General features: G+C 44.8%; 2 protein-coding genes across 2 annotated transcripts in view; one reads left to right on the plus strand and one right to left on the minus strand.

Annotated features, from left to right (window-relative positions):
• The window catches only part of LOC113019582 (NLR family CARD domain-containing protein 3-like), a 159,948-nt gene extending 143,401 nt beyond the window's left edge, over positions 1–16,547 (plus strand). The window contains exons 11-14 of the mRNA XM_026163356.1: positions 6,954–7,097; positions 8,895–9,068; positions 15,801–15,847; positions 15,996–16,547. Of these exons, the coding sequence (XP_026019141.1) occupies positions 6,954–7,097; positions 8,895–9,068; positions 15,801–15,847; positions 15,996–16,540 (910 nt within the window). The 3' untranslated portion in view covers positions 16,541–16,547. The remainder of the gene's footprint in view (positions 1–6,953; positions 7,098–8,894; positions 9,069–15,800; positions 15,848–15,995) is intronic.
• The window catches only part of LOC113019580 (NACHT, LRR and PYD domains-containing protein 3-like), a 237,521-nt gene that overhangs the window by 83,760 nt on the left and 136,455 nt on the right, over positions 1–17,306 (minus strand). The window lies entirely within an intron of this gene.

The raw sequence follows: 17,306 nt of genomic DNA on the forward strand, positions 1-17,306 counted from the left end.
TCAATCATTATTGTGCAGCACATAAGATCAACAGCGCACAGTGTGCTTTGAGGTAGGAGCCAAAAAGGGTGCAGTTTGTGTGTGTGAGCACCTGTGTGTACACCTGTGAGCATGGACGCGCTCGTATTTAAAAGGTTCCTTCATGTAATGATCTGCTAGAGGGTGTGGGGGGGCCACAGCCCCGTCCTCCAGGGCATGAAGCAGGTATGGAGGAGATCAAGACTCCAGACATCCAGAGGCCCCCAGAACACAAGAGACCAAGGAAGACCAACAGAGGGGCAGCCGCGCCACTATCCCAGAAAGAGCTGAGGAGATTCCCGGATGAGGGCTCACTCAGCAGCCGCGGAGCAGAAGCCAGGGGCCAATTCCTCCTCCTAGCCCCCCCGCTCCAGCAGGTCGCAGAGAACGGGGGTGAGAGAAGACTCCAAACCTCCCTCCACCCGCTCATTGTAGTGTTGATGCATGTGTGTTCTAAGGTGCAATTAAAACCCAGGAGGGCATGGAGCTACCTGCCAGAGAGCAGCAGGTAAGCGCATAGTCCCTCCTGTTAGCCCTCAATGTCTACGTGTATTTAAAATTGAGAGGTGGGCAACGATGCCAGGGGTGAGGTGTACACCCTGATGGTCTTTTGGAGTCCGTGTAGCGTGCCCACCCTCAAGATCCTATATGTATGTGTTATGAGAGTGTGAGTAATGTGAATGTCTAAGTTGTGAGATAAAATTGAGGCACAGGAAGCCAGAAGGGGACAGAGGGGGGATGCCTCCCCTGCACCCTGGTGACAAACCTTTACCCCAAGGCCCTGCATGTGTGGGTGATTGTGGTGGAGCGGGAAGAGGGAGGCAGGCACCCCCATACACCGCAACCCGCCAGGGAAAGGGGGCCCAGGCCCATCCGGACCGGGGCCCAGAACAGCAGGGCCGCCCGGCCCCACAGAGCCCGGGACAGCCCACCTGACCCCACCACAGAGAAAACTGCTCCCACCCCGTCATCCACTCATCTTCCAGACTGCATAAGACAATAGACACCCAGGCTGAGATCTTCCTCCACCTCTCCAGTATCTCCCCCTCCTGCAGAGAGAGTTCCTGAAGAGAGGAAAGCTCCTGCAAGGTGTAACAACCTCCCCCACCAGTTGAAGAGCCCCCCAGGTGGCTTGATGCACTGGTGGCATGCCAGGGTCAGGCCCCCATACACCCACCCGTCCACAACCCCAGCAACATACCAACCAGGACCCACGCCCCCGAGGCCCGGCCAGGGCCCCAGCCCAGAGACGGAGCGCCCCCAGAACCTCACGCCCGTCCCAGACCCACCCAGGGACAGCCAGGCTACCAGGTCAGTAACCCACGTCCATCAGCACAGACCCTCCCCTAGCCCCGCTGCACGCAGCCACGAGGAAACCGTCACCTAAGATCCAGCAGAGCCCCTAACCGGACATGACCGCTACCCCGGGTTGAGCCCCCCAAGGAAGATGCCTCCGGGGAACCCCCCGACGCCCTAAGCCTGTCCCTACCCCCACACCAATCACAACAGCGAAGGTGGGACCAAACTATGACCCCCCACCCCCACTAGGTGATGGAGCTATTCAAAGGAGCCCAGAGCAATTGACCCGATGTGGTGGCAGAGGCTGTATCAAGACTAATGTAATCTAATAGATAATTTCTATATTGGTTAGAATTAAGCTTATTTTTATTTTTCCAGTTCATGAGGACAGTTTTCTTGGCTATGCATAGGGCAGTGAAAACCATATGGGCTATATTCTTTTCTGTAGTGACATTATCTAAGCTGCCCAACAAACACACTAAGGGGGAAGTTGGAATGTTACATTTCAGACACTTTGATAAGTCTTCACATATCTCGCGCCAAAACTTCTTAACTGGTGGACAGAACCAAAGAGCGTGGATATAATTGTCCGGTGTATTGGTTTGACATTGTGAGCAGTTGTTGGTAGACGTATAACCCATCTTGAACATCCGATGACCTGTATAGTGCACTCTATGTAGTATTTTGTATTGAATTAATTGAAGACTGGGATTTCTGATTAGATGAAAGGTTTTTAAGCAAATCTGAGAACAGAAGTTTTGGTCTAAGTTAACTGATAAATCCGCTTCCCATTTTGCAATAAGAAGTGATATTGATTCATCTGTTTTAGAAAGCATTCTGTATATTTTGGATAGTAATTTGGGGGTTTTAAGAGTAAGAAATTGAACCTGTCACGGGTAATGGGAAAATACGGACTGAGTCACGGAGCTCTGGATGCGAAGCACACATTTATTATTATTATTTACAGTGCCCAAAAACAGTCTCAAAACGCAAAGTGAAGTGCAAAGTCCAACAGTGATCTTCTCCAAACTCCCAGTGGTGCGCAGGTGAGTTTCCAAAGTGATAATCCAAGTGTGTGTTCTCCTCCGATAGCTTAATCCCGCGGGCTCCTTCTCTCCAACCTCCTGCTCCGTATCTCTTCCTCCTTTTTTTTTTTTTTGTCCCGTTTGGATCTATAGCCATCAGTATGATTTTAGAGAGCCAGTGCTGGAATTTAATTGAGGAATCATGTATATTTTACATAATTACATAAGTTATTCCCAGAAACATACCTCATCCTATGTTCTTCTTTTCTCTCCTGTGTGAGAAAAGCTTTTGGGTTATTCATAAAATATTCTGCTCCAGATACTGGAGGACAAAATCATCACTTTTGTGAAGAACGAGCTGAAGGAGATCCAGACAAACCTGAGTCCAGATGACCTACAGTCTTTTAAGGATCAATGTGAGGATGAAGATGTATTAAAAGGTGTGGATGAAGAGAAGAGTAAGAGCAGCAGAGAGGCATTTGTGACGATTACAGTGGACTTACTGAGGAGAATGAAGCAGGATAACATCGCTGAGCATTTGCTGAGAAGTGAGGATTATTCTCTAAATATAAAACATTCAACAATGTCTCAAGAAATAGACATAAATACATTCAAAATATGTGTGCGTGATGAATCTTGGACTTTTTGTGTGTTTGTGTGTGTGTCACTCAGAAACCTGCACTAGGAACTTGAAGTGGTGTCAGCATGACTTTAAATCTGCTCTGAAGAAGAAGTTCCAGTGTGTGTTTGAGGGGATCGCTAAAGCAGGAAACCCAACCCTTCTGAATCAGATCTACACAGAGCTCTACATCACAGAGGGAGGGACTGCAGAGGTCAATGATGAACATGAGGTCAGACAGATTGAAACAGCATCCAGGAAACCAGACAGACCAGAAACAACAATCAGACAAGAAGACATCTTTAAAGCCTCACCTGGAAGAGATGAACCAATCAGAACAGTGCTGACAAAGGGAGTGGCTGGCATTGGGAAAACAGTCTTAACACAGAAATACACCCTGGACTGGGCTGAAGGCAACGCCAACCAGGACATCCAGTTCATATTTCCATTCACTTTCAGAGAGCTGAATGTGCTGAAAGAGGAAAAGTTCAGCTTGGTGGAACTTGTTCATCACTTCTTTACTGAAACCAAAGAAGCAGGAATCTGCAGCTTTGAAGACTTCCAGGTTGTGTTCATCTTTGATGGTCTGGATGAGTGTCGACTTCCTCTGGACTTCCACAAAACTACAATCCTAACTGACCCTAGAGAGTCCACCTCAGTGGATGAGCTGCTGATAAACCTCATCAGGGGGAAACTGCTTCCCTCTGCTCACCTCTGGATAACCACACGACCTGCAGCAGCCAATCAGATCACTCCAGACTGTGTTGGCATGGTTACAGAGGTCAGAGGGTTCACTGACCCACAGAAGGAGGAGTACTTCAGGAAGAGATTCAGAAATGAGGAGCAGGCCAGCAGGATCATCTCCCACATCAAGACATCACGAAACCTTCACATCATGTGTCACATCCCAGTCTTCTGCTGGATCACTGCTACAGTTCTGGAGGATGTGCTGAAAACCAGAGAGGGAGGACAGCTGCCCAAGACCCTGACTGAGATGTACATCCACTTCCTGGTGGTTGAGGCCAAAGTGAAGAAGGTCAAGTATGATGGAGGAGCTGAGACAGATCCACACTGGAGTCCAGAGAGCAGGAAGATGATGGAGTCTCTGGGAAAACTGGCTTTTGATCAGCTGCAGAAAGGAAACCTGATCTTCTATGAATCAGACCTGACAGAGTGTGGCATCGATATCAGAGCAGCCTCAGTGTACTCAGGAGTGTTCACACAGATCTTTAAAGAGGAGAGAGGACTGTACCAGGACAAGGTGTTCTGCTTCATCCATCTGAGTGTTCAGGAGTTTCTGGCTGCTGTTCATGTCCATCTGACCTTCAGCAACTCTGGACTCAATCTGCTGGAAGAACAGCAATTGACTTCCAAGACTTTTAAGCGGAGTAATTCTTTAGAGTGGCTGACTTTATTTCAGAGTGCTGTGAACAAGGCCTTACAGAGTCCAAATGGACACTTGGACTTGTTCCTCCGCTTCCTCCTAGGTCTTTCTCTGCAGACCAATCAGACTCTCCTACGAGGTCTGCTGACACAGACAGGAAGTAGCTCACAGACCAACCAGGAAACAGTCCAGTACATCAAGATGAAACTCAGTGAGAATCTGTCTGCAGAGAAAATCATCAGTCTGTTCCACTGTCTGAATGAACTGAATGATCGTTCTCTGGTGGAGGAGATCCGACAGTCCCTGAGTTCAGGAAGTCTTTCCACAGATGAACTGTCTCCTGCTCAGTGGTCAGCTCTGGTCTTTATCTTACTGTCATCAGATAAAGATCTAGATGTGTTTGACCTGAAGAAATACTCTGCTTCAGAGGAGGCTCTTCTGAGGCTGCTGCCAGTGGTCAAAGCCTCCAACAAAGCTCTGTAAGTAAACATGTACACAAAAATGTATATTTATATTAAATTTACAGTATATCTTGTTGATCCAAACCTGCATTACCTTTTCAGACAATCGTTTAATATTTCAAGAGTGCAATATTTTTGCAAGCAAAAAATCACATCCTATGCACTAAAACAGCACAAGAGAATTAATTGCTGACATGGTATCTCTCCCTCAGTGTCAGATGCAATGACTGATTGAACCTCGTGTGTGGAAGTCTTTTTATGCTTCACTCTACTATAGTGTTGTCTTTTTACTGCTACTTCAATTTTCACTAACTTATCAAACAGACTATTCCATGCTATCCTTTTTTTGTTCATTAGAAAATGAAACAAGATATTTTTGTGAGAGTATCCTTGGCACAGCAGGTAGCATTTAACATTTTTAAGTTTGGAGAACTGAGAGCTCCTATAGAAAGTCTGTGCAAGGATAAGGCATCCATTTTGAGGCAGAAGAGCTCCAAGTTTTAACCTTTGAGCCAAGGCTATCAACAGTGCTACTCATCTCCCTCTGAACTCAACAAAATTTCAGCTGAAGATGTAATTCGATTATGGCTACAACATGTATACAGTCACTGTATAGCCTCCTGAGATCCAGCCTACTCATTTATGTCCACTTTAATCGACATTAGATTTTAGTCTGTAACTTTTTTCTTATTTCAGCTATCACATCGAGTCCTGTTTTGCTGAATAGAGGACATCCGGGCCTTTCCAGTAATATTGCATGCGTTTTAGTGGCCTCTTTTAGTTCCTAATAAGCAGGACATTAAAAAATGGACTGAAAGATACTTGTTTCCTTGGTTCTCAGATCTATGAATCTAATCTATGAATTTAATCATAGCAACTTTATTTTCCTCATCCAAAGCAAATATATACTGAAACATGTAAAATCTAGTTCATAAACATATAGACGTCTCCATAATAGCTCAGAAATGTCTTCTATTTTTCACTGGAGGTGATTGGATGATTGCTTTGAAGCTGTCAGCTGGGTGCATGCAGATATTCTAGGTTCCTGTTGCCTAGATGACCAGCTGCTGTATTTCCTAGCAGGTCATATGTCAACTGATGATATTCTTTGATTTCGCTGGTTGTCTCTTCAGTAGCTTACTGTCATGATTCGGCTGTGTGGCAGGCAGGAATGGACCCAAACACAAACTCACGGGGACAGAACTTAAACTCAAAAGCACAGCTTTATTCATACAACAATACAAAAACAACAATACAAAACTAATCTGGGAAAAACGAATTATAATGCGCACCAGGAGACACGGATAATCACACACAGCTATGAGGGAGAAGGTGACACAGAACTGAGGGAGACGTGGACATAAATACACAGAGGGAACACAGGGAGAGCACAGACATAACGGGCTGGGGAAAACATGGAATACAACACGAGGAGGAGGAACGAGGCATGGTGACTCACAGATACGTGGAGGGGGGACAAAAGGGGGTGCTGACATGAGGGAAAATCTATTAAACCAAGGTGAACAACATAGGAAGCATGGAATGAATAAACAACAAAATAGAAAAACATGAGAAAAATAAGAATACTGGGTCAAAATGACCCAGGACTATGACACTTACCTGAAGATTTATCACTTGCTGAACATCACCAGAAGTTATTTTGAATGTATTTAATTGAAGTCATCACATATCATACAGTTTCTTTGGCATGTGAATCACTTTCAGCCTGTACGCAGCTTTAGGGAGAGGGGGAGGAGATGTTTTCTTCACTGTCAGAGGGAGTAAACTGTTTTTAACCTGCTGGTTTTGAAATTGATTGATCTGAATTTGTTGCTGGAATCTCGGGTGCTGTGAAGGTTTCTGCTGTCCACTGTCATATCCCAGATTGGAATAGGTCTCCAAAATAGATGGATGAATATGATATGTTTCCATTTCTAATCAGGAGCCAGAAATCATGTTATTCAGTGCTGTGCATTCTTAAAGTGACCCATCAGGAAAAAAACAGTGTTTTATGTAGGATGACCTTAAAGGAGTTCAAACAGATTTCTGAAGGATAATAAACTGAGCAGCTGCTCGAAGGTTTTCACTATTTTTCACTATTGTTTTGTTTCTCTTAGACTGACCTACTGTAACCTCTCAAAGAGAAGCTGTGAAGCTCTGTCCGCAGTTCTCACCTCACCGTCCTGTAATCTGAGAGAGCTGGACCTGTGTAACAATGACCTGCAGGATTCAGGAGTCAAGCTTCTTTCTGCTTTAGTCGAGAGCCCACACTGTAAACTCGAAACTCTCAGGTCAGGATTTTAAATGATGATTTAAATTGTGATTTATAATATTGCACAAATATCTAACCTTAACAAAGTTGTTAAGTGACCTCTTTTATACTTTTTGTTTCTTTTTTTAAATGAAAGTAACTGCATGCATAATATCTAGAACCATTTTGAATTTCTAACACTAATTTGTTTTATACTCGTAAGATGAAAATATAAAAAAAAAGCAGTACATTTTTAGGCAATATTGAAATGTACAGCTTATTTGGTTCATCTATATATTTAGACCTAAAATCTGAGGAAAAGTTGAAGAAACAGCCTAATCCAAGTAATCAATTAAGAAGTTTATTGGTAATTAGTGACTGGTGCAGTATTTGTTCTAATTTGCATTACTTACCTTTAAAGGTAAATTCCACAAAATGAGATTTTTATCTTTTCTTCAACAACATTCACATCCACCAGATCTTCTTACTTGGTTTCTATTTCTTTTCTGAAGGTGTTTAATTAGCTGTTAGTTCATATATTAGTTTGCTTAATAGAATATTCTACTACAAAAATAAAAAGATGCACTTCTTCTTGAGAGAATGAAATGGATGGCTGGGTAAGCTCCACTGGCACTGAGCTGGAAATTCATTAAATTATCACAGTAGTAGCTGCCATGGTTTCAAAAAGCAAGCCATCTTACCCTGTAGATAATACAGGGTTCTGGAGCCACATATAGGTTAGGAGACTCACCACTGGTGATCACCAGATTTAAGACATTAAGCTTTTCAAATATACAGTGGCTTGCAAAGGTATTCAGCCCCCTTGAACTTTTCCACATTTTGTCACATTACAGCCAGAAACATGAATCTATTTTATTGGAATTCCATGTGAAAGACCAACACAAAGTGGTGCACACGTGAGAAGTGGAATGGAAATCATACATGATTCCAAACATCTTTTACAAATAAATAACTGAAAAGTGGGGTGTGCGTAATTATTCAGCCCCCTTTTGAGTGCAGTCAGTTGCCCATATACATTGCCTGATGAGTGCTAGTGTCACGTATAAATAAAGTTAAATTAAATTGAATTGATGGAAATGACAGTCTTGGTAGTAGGAGATTGGTCCACCAGCAGTGGTAATGAGAATCAGCACAACTCAAATCTGATGCCATGGTCCTTGGCCAAAAAAGGGTGGAGTGCCCACTCCAGATTCAGGGACGAGCTCCTGCCCTAAGGGGAGGAGTTTAAGTATTTTGAGGTCTTGTTCACGAGTGACGGGAGAAGGGAGCGGGAGATTGGCAGACAAATTGGTGCTGTGGCTGCATTGTTGTGGTTGCTGCACAAGCTGTGCCTAGTGAACAGATGAACGAGATTGCGGATACAAGCAGCAGAAATGGACTTCCTCCGAAGGGTGGCTGGCCCTGGCCCTGGCCCTTAGAGATAGGGTGAGATGTTCAGCAATCTGGGAGGGGCTCAGAGTAGAGCCACGGCTCCTCCACATTGAAAGGAGCCAGTTGAGGTGGATCGAGCATCTGACAAGGATGCCTCTTGGGCCACTCCTGGGTGAGGCATGATTATATGACCCGGGGCAGGCAGGCATGACCCAGGACACATGGGGAGATCATAACTCTTGGCTTTAGTGGGAACGCCTTGGTTTTCCCCAGATAAGATGGAGGAGGTGGCTGGGGAGAGGGAGGTCTGGGCTTCTCCGCTTAGGCTGCTGCCCCCGCAACCCAGCCCTGGATTGAAGAAGATGCATGGATGGATAGATGTTATTGTGTGTGACAAACAGATAATCATTGTTCATAGATGGGTTGTTGTTTTGTGTGTCTGCAGTCTGTCAGGCTGTCTGATCACAGAGGAAGGCTGTACTTCTCTGGCCTTAGCTCTGAGCTCCAACCCCTCCCATCTGAGAGAGCTGGACCTGAGCTACAATCATCCAGGGGTCTCAGGGATTGCGCTGCTGTCGGCAGGGCTGAAGGATCCACGCTGGAGACTGGACACTCTCAGGTATGGAGAGATTGTGTGATAGAGGAGGAAGAGCTGAAAACATATCCTTTGTCGTTCACTCACTTCCTGTTTGTTACATGCAGATGTGACATGACTTGATCAACAAGGCATACAATATAGCTTTCCATCACCAGTGTATGAAGGTGTGTGTGAATGGGTGGATGACTAAATGTGTAAAGCGCTTTGGGTTCCTTTGGGACAAAGTAAAGCACTATACAAATACAGGCCATTTACTATTTACAATGCTAATGCCGCAGGGAGAACTTCTCCAGGAAAAATTGTAGGTATTTCAGTATAGTTAACAGTTCAAATTAGATAAATCTCTGTATACAGAGGCTGAGGACATATTTATCCTATATTAAAACAAACACTGGAACCGGGGGAAACTGTAAGCCTAGCTTTATAGAAAGAAAACAAAATCTTTATTTTATAATCAGAGCTGTGGTAGAAGTTGACACTTATAGGGAGATGTTTTCTGTACAATTTAAAGGCAAGCAGCCCTGCAGAAATGTATTTACTATATGTATTTAATTAATTAATTAAACTTCAGACTTGTGTAGGAACAGTGGTAGGGATTCTGACCGACAGCTTGCATATGTCTGGGCCAGTTCCCTTGCCTGTTTCTGGAAGGTCCTGACAAAGAAAGCAGCTAGGGCTTGCGACCTGCTGGTACAAGGTGTGAGAAATAGCGAGGTGCAGAAAGTGTTTGTTTCTTCTGGAAAGTGTGTCAAAAAACCTGATGAAGAAAGTGTAGAAAACATCATAGATTCAGCAGAAGAAACTGGCAGAGGCAGTTTTCACAGGAAATCTGTGTACAGGAAACATGGCTTAAGCTGAGGTTAGATTTAGTTTTCCATAAATGATAGGCTTGATGCTGCTGGTGGAGGGTGTGCACCATTCATTAAACCAAACATCAAATACAGGGAACTGGCTAAAGGAGATAATCTCTAGCACTGTAGAAATGCACTGGTCCCTTAATAGTTTCAACATAAAATTTTATGGTATATTGTTCACTATTTTTGTTTACAAAATAGTGACAGAGGCATAGATTTCTCTGTGTGTATGTGGAGAAATACGCTGCTAAATCAGAACAGGTTTCAGGTAAATGGTGGCTTTAAAACTAGGGATGGGTATCGTTTAGGTTTTATCCGATACCGGTGCCAAATCGGTACTTTTGAAACGGTGCCGGTGCTCAAACGGTGCTCAAACCGGTGCTTAAAGAATGGAGAACACAAAATTGGTCCAAAAACCTCTCATGTTCAGCTGGTTTTATGTAAAAAGATAACAATGTTAGCCTTTTCTGCAGCTATGGGGCATATATGGTATCACTCTTAGCTGGAAGCAGTGCTTAAACAATGGAAAAAACACAAACTTTGTCCAAAAACCTCTCATGTTTAGCTGTTTCCCTCTTTTTCTTTGGTCATTTTAGCCTTTTTGGCCAGGGTGAAGGGAGCATCTGCCATCAAACAAGAAGACAGCCGCATGTAGCTATGATGATGTTTGCTAGTTCACCTTACATGCATTAATGTAATAACGTGGTTAGCCTACTCAGCGTAAATTACACACGAACAACAGAGAAGAACGGCTGCCATCAAATACGGTGCCTTTCTCGGCTTTTAAAAAAACCCCGCTGTGCGTCGCCAGGTGTTTCATCGGATTTGAGGTGTTACCTCCTTTGACAGTATCACAGTATCAGCTTAAAGCACTTGTTGCTGCTGAATTTGCATATTTTGCTGTGAAGTACAGCCAGACTTTTGACCGCTTCGCCTTGGGCATTTCTAATCGGTAGCTCTGCTCTAACAGAATGTACGTACCTGGCCCCGCCTACTATCCTCGGAAACGTAAAATGATTGGCTAGAAGTGTATCACAGCTCAGGAAAAAAAAAGGACCGAAATTAAGCACCGAAATGTGCGCTGCTTTTCGGTCTGGTTACTACCGTTTATTTCAGAACCGGTGCCATCATGGCACCGGACACCGGTACCCATCCTTATTTAAAACACATGAAAACAACGCTGCGTGCACTCAGAGGTCAGAGGTCATGTGCAGTAAGCACACTGACACTAAGGGGAGAAAAAAAGGCAGGTCCTTTCCAGCTAGGAATATAAAGAAGAAGAGGAATATAAAGATAATGAAAAATACGGTTTGAATCAGTCATATTTTATTCAATACAGTGGTGTAGTGACAGATCCAGGATCAGTTCAAATCATTAGCAGTTTGATCCATGTATGGACTGAAGTGTTTTTGTGAAAATGTTGGGCTGCTCCTTTATCAGTGTCTAAAAGTATCTGTATGAGAGCCATGTAATGTCCATGTGGGCAAGCTGAAAGAGACTGTACTAGTCATGTTTGCAAGATGGTGCCTATGTGTTCGGCACGCTGTCTATCACTCTCCTTTATTTGTTTTGTTTTATATTATTTTTAGCTAACTTTGCACTGCATGTCTGTCCTACTTTGTATTATCATCACCAAACATTATTGGAAATAGGTTTATCCATCCAGATCTCTGACCGGCCTGGATATGAAAACCAAGGCTTTTTGCCTTCCTTTCTGGGAGCAATACCACTGTACTAGCAATGCAGGGAGACGGGGTAACTGTTGAGGTCGTCTTGTCAAGCTGAAATCTTGGATTTCTCATTTTCCCTATGAGTTCCGCTCCATCCGCTGTTTTTGTCTGCAACTTTTGGTGCCATTGCATGCCTTGGACTCAGTGGACTCTCCTGGTTGGTTCCTGTTGTTGGGTCTCTTGAAAAGAGTCCTGCAAAACTCTCTCCTCTACGACATTTGCGCTGGCGTGGATTTGCAAAAAAAAACTTTGACTGGTGGATCTGGTTGCTAATGCTTCGGAAATTTTGGACCCAGTTCCTCTCAGGCTGGGTCTAATAAATACCAGGTTGGTGGAAAACAAGACCTTCAGGTTGAAATAATTTTTTCTTTCTCATGTTCTGGATTTGCTCTTCCTGACTGAAACCTGGATTTCTCCCGGTGAGTTAAGTGCCTTCCTTGAACTAGTACCGGCTGGCTGTACATTTTATTTATGTTCCGAGAGCTTCCGAGAGAAACAGCAGCAAATGAGGAGGGCTTGCTGCTGTTTCAAGGCTCATTTGGACTTGAAGCAGCTATTCCCTTCGTCTTGCTACACCAGTTTTGAAGTCTGTTAGTGTGAACTGGGCCATTCGCCTTCATTGCTATGTGCGATTGTTTATCGGCCCCCGAAATATTTTTTTCCCGTTTGGATCTATAGCCATCAGAATTGTTGTCTTAAGGCCAAGAAAGATGCCAAGCGGATTTATTTTACCAAGTGGATCATCATGGCCTTGCGATATTGGTCCATTTGATTGACCTTTATTATAATTATGAATTTATTTTATTTTCAGTTGCTACAAACGGGACAGACATAACTGTGGGATAGGACAGGGGGAAAGAATGAAAGAAAGAGGGGGAGAGAAAGAAAGAAAACCAAAGGGGAGAAGAGACGGTGAGAAAGGGGGGAAGAGAGAAAAAAAAAAAACAAACAAACAAAACACCTGGATCACCTGTATGGAGAAAAAAAAACAGAGGAGACAGCAAACAACAAAGAGCAACATAAGAAAAAAAAAAGCACCATCACAATAAACTACCTAGTCATAGATATCAATAGTTACTAAATAATAAACGATATTGTGCAGCACGCAAGATAGACAGCGCACAGTGTGCTTTGAGGCAGCAGCCAAGAAAGCTGTAGTCGGCGTCTGTGAATACCCATGTGTACACCTGTGTGCATACCTGTGTGGATCAGCATGCTTGCATTCCAAAGGTTTCTCCATGTAATGATCTGCTAGGGAGTGTGGGGAGCCACAGCCCTGTCCTCCATGGTATCAAGCGGGTATGGAGGAGATCAAAACTCCAGACATCCAGAGGCCCCCAGAACACAAGAGACCAAGGAAGACCCACAGAGGGGCAGCTGCGCCACTGTCCCAGTAAGAGCTGAGGAGAGTCCCAGATGAGGGCTCATTCAGCAGCCGCGGAGCAGAAGCCAGGGGGAGTTGCAGTGACGCGCCCGTGAGCTCCGCCGGCAGCCAGCTGTGCCTGAGTGACCGAGCCCCAGGCCGAGAGGCCGGGGGCACCCCACCTCCGAAATGGCCCGAGCGAGCCCCAATAAGCGGCCGCCAAGGAGTGAGCCGGTGTGTACCCGGACGCCCACCCCCAGACACAAAGAACCACCAACGCACCGACACCTGAGGGAGTCCGCCACCGGCAGGGGAAGTGGTGGTGGGTGGAGATAGGCCTCCAAACCTTGGAGGGCCTGAGATGTCCCCAGAGAGGTGGCGTCTGATACCCAACCTGACATATAGACACAAACATACAGGCACACACAGACACAAACATCCATTCCCACCCTCATGCTCTCATGTGCACTTCACAGTCAACCGACGTGGAGACAGACATAAAGAGAAGCTGTACACACGATCACACTCCCCAAGCGTACTCTACGAACCGGGTCTAGGTACCTTTGCCCCTGGAGGGGGGAACTGCACCCAGACCCAGGTGGTGTTACCCTTTTCCCTGCGGTGGGGAGAGGCAGACTGCCCCGACTCCGCAGCAGCAGGGAGGCCCCACACTCCAGACCGCAGCCGGACGGCCGACTCCTCCTAGCCCCCCCGCTCCAGCAGCAAAGTAAAAACTTTTTATTGGCTTAAGAAATAAAAGAATGCTATTTGATATATTAGAAACTTTCTAAATAATCAATTAGTTCTTTTAGGGGAAAAAGCAATGAGCTATGAACTAGCATATTTTGTATGAATATCATACTTTTTATGAATATCATATTTTTGTCACTTCCTTTATTACTTTATTACTTCCTAGGGCCCTAAATTTTTATTGGGGCCACAAATCACTCTGTTTGACATAAGGGGTATAATATCCCTCCTTACTGATCGTGGTAAATATGTTGTGCTTGTGTTATTGGACATAACAGCCGCCTTTTACACAGTAGTTGTGGGAGAAGTCTGCAGTGTAGATGGTGAAGAGTAACAGAGACAGAACCGTTCCCTGTGGAGTCCCCATACTGCAGATGACCCTGTCCAACACGCAGCCCTGAGTTCTCCATACTGTGGTCAGTGGGTGAGGTAGTCAAAAAGGGCAGCATCATCGGCTCCAATGCCAGGCTGGTAGGGAGTCATTGGGCTCATCTCGGACGGGGACGAGTCTGCCTACAGGAGGGAGGTTGAACGTCTGGTGACCTGGTGCAGCCACAACAACCTGGTGCTGAATGCCCAGAAGACAGTGGAGATTATTGTGGACTTCAGGAAGCACACAGCCCCACTCCCCCCCATCATCCTGACTGACACCCCCATCACCTCTGTGGACTCATTCCGCTTCCTGGGTACCACCATCACCCAGGACCTGAAGTGGGAGCCCACCATCACCTCCGTCATTAAGAAAGCCCAGCAGAGGATGTACTTCCTGAGGCAGCTGAAGAAATTCAACCTGCCAACACGGACGATGATGCAGTTCTACACTGCAATCATCGAGTCCATCCTCACCTCCTCCATCACCGTGTGCGACGCTGGAGCCACTATCAGGGACAAACAGAGACTGCAGCGTGTTGTGCGCTCTGCTGAGAAGGTGATTGGCTGCAGACTCCCATCTCTGCAGGACCTGTACACCTCCAGGACACTGGGGCGTGCAGCCCGGATCTCAGCTGACCCTTCTCACCCTGGACACAGTCTGTTTGACCTGCTCCCCTCAGGCAGGAGGCTCCGGTCCATTCGCACCAGAACCTCTCGCCATAAGAACAGTTTCTTCCCCTCTGCTGTTGGACACATGAACAATAACCACATGACTGTCCCCGCCACTAACACATGACCCTACGCTGTGTCACTGCATCATTCATGTTTGTCACTGATCACCACCTGCACTCATGTATATATGTTTCTACGTAGCACTCATAATTCTTATTCTCATGTATATATCTCATGTATATCTCATGCACATATCTTTCTTTCTACATAGCACTTTAATTCTTATTGTTTGCACTGAAGCACCGCAGCAATTTCCTAATGTTGTAAACCTCAACATCTGGCAATAAACCCCATTCTGATTCTGATTCTGATTCTGATTCTGAAACTGAAGTGGGTCCAATGATGAGCTCACCAGGCGCCGAAGCTGAGCCAGGACCAGCCGCTCGAGGGTCTTCATCAGGCAGGATGTCAAAGCCACCAGCCTATAGCTGTTGAGGTCCTTGGAGCGTGAAGTCTTTGGCACTGGGACCACACAGGAGGTTTTCCAGACTCTACCCAGTTTTTCTTTTACTGTGTTTTTTGTTTTATCTTTAAATGGTCTGGCTCCTGTGTACTTATCTGATTTGCTGAAGCCACATGTTCTTCCTTGCTCTCTCTGTTCAGCTGCTGCTGTCGTTTCCTAAGGCACGGCTGAAATGCAGAAGAGACCGAGTGTTCTCTGCTCCGGTGTTTTGGAATAACCTACTCCTCCATATTAGACAAGCGTCATCAGTGCAGGTCTTTAAGTCCAGATTGAAAACCTGTTTTTAGTCCCTGGTTTTTCACTCTCTAGGAAACTGACACCTAATTAAGTTTATTGTATTATTAATAATTTTATTGTATATTTCATTTTGCTAGGTTTTTTTTTTTATATCTGTGTTGTTCAGCATTTTGTCCTGCCTGGTGTTTTCTTAAAGTGCTATACAAATAAACAATAAATATAATCATGGTCTGACCCCCCTCCGCCTTTCAGGGTGGAGCCTGCTGGAGAACGATGGTTGACACCAGGTCTGAGGAAGTGTAAGTGTGTTTTTAATGGGATTCATGAAAACAAAGCAGCACACATTCAACCATCTTCATCATGTCAGGAGTCATCATCAAAGTGTCAATCAATGAACAGATGATGGATCAATAACTGCAGCTGGATTGTGTTTGTTCTCTCCATCAGATTCCTGTCAACTCACAATCGACACAAACACAGTACACACAAACCTCCAACTGTCTGACAACAACAGGAAGGTGACACATGTGGAGGAGGTTCAGTCATATCCTGATCATCCAGACAGATTTGATGTTCATCAGCTGCTGTGTGGAAATGGTCTGACTGGTCGCTGTTACTGGGAGGTCGAGTGGAGAGGAAGGGTTTATATATCAGTGAGTTACAACAGTATCAAAAGGAAAGGAGAGAGTAATGACTGTGAATTTGGACTCGATCATCAGTCCTGGAGGTTGCACTGTGCTAATGATGGTCCTGTTTATGTCTGTCACAATAAGAAATTTGCATCCCCCTCCTCCTCCTCCTCCTCCTCCTCCTCCTCCTCCTCTGTCTCTAACAGAGCAGCAGTGCATGTGGACTGTCCTGCTGGCACTCTGTCCTTCTACAGCGTCTCCTCTGACACTCTGATCCACCTCTACACCTTCAACACCACATTCACTCAAACTCTTTATCCTGGGTTTTGGTTAAATTATAATTCCTCAGTGCGTCTGTGCTGAGTTGAGTGTAAAGAGTGTCTCCTGTTAGAGAAACACTGACTGTTGAACAGATAGTTCAGTCTGTACATGTCTGTCTCTTTCACTCGGAAACACGTTTTCAGATTCATGGATTCAATCAGTTGATGTTTGAAACTCTTCTAAATGATTCCTTGTAAACTTCTTGCTTTTCAGTCCTTAACCCTTTAGAGCCGATCGGAGCGGGCACGCTCTGTTTTGCGTAACTATTTTTAAATCCCGGTAGCTCTGCAACCACGTAAGCTAGCGCAATCATTTTTTTTGCATATGAAACTGGAGGAGTTTTACTTACATCTTATGCCATCAGCTTGTCCTCGGTCACAGTTTCCTTCCACATATAGCTTTGCAAAAACTGCATAAAAAGCACTTGCAGCAATAAAAACATAATATTCCAGAAACACGCTTTGCCGATCTGATCAGCTGTTCATAACACTTCCTACGTTGGAATAGACGTCAGCGCGAACTTTTGCATGTCCGCCATTACCTGCCCGAAACCGGAAGTGACGTCATTTTCACGGAAATGTAGTTTTTTTTACCATCAGGGCCTCAGGGCCTATACTGGTATTTTTAAAAGTTGTCTTTGACTTTATGACTTTCTGTGTCATTTCTGGGATGCTTAGGACTCATATTGCACTGCTGGAAATAGTTTATTTTGATGCATATGCTGCTTTTTGCAAATTTGCAGTATAATATTTATTTTCATTTTTCCTGCGGTATATAAAAATTGGTGTATTTCAAAAATAAAACTATG

This window comes from Astatotilapia calliptera, chromosome 3, assembly GCF_900246225.1.
Source record: "Astatotilapia calliptera chromosome 3, fAstCal1.2, whole genome shotgun sequence".
Classification (NCBI taxonomy): domain Eukaryota; kingdom Metazoa; phylum Chordata; class Actinopteri; order Cichliformes; family Cichlidae; genus Astatotilapia; species Astatotilapia calliptera.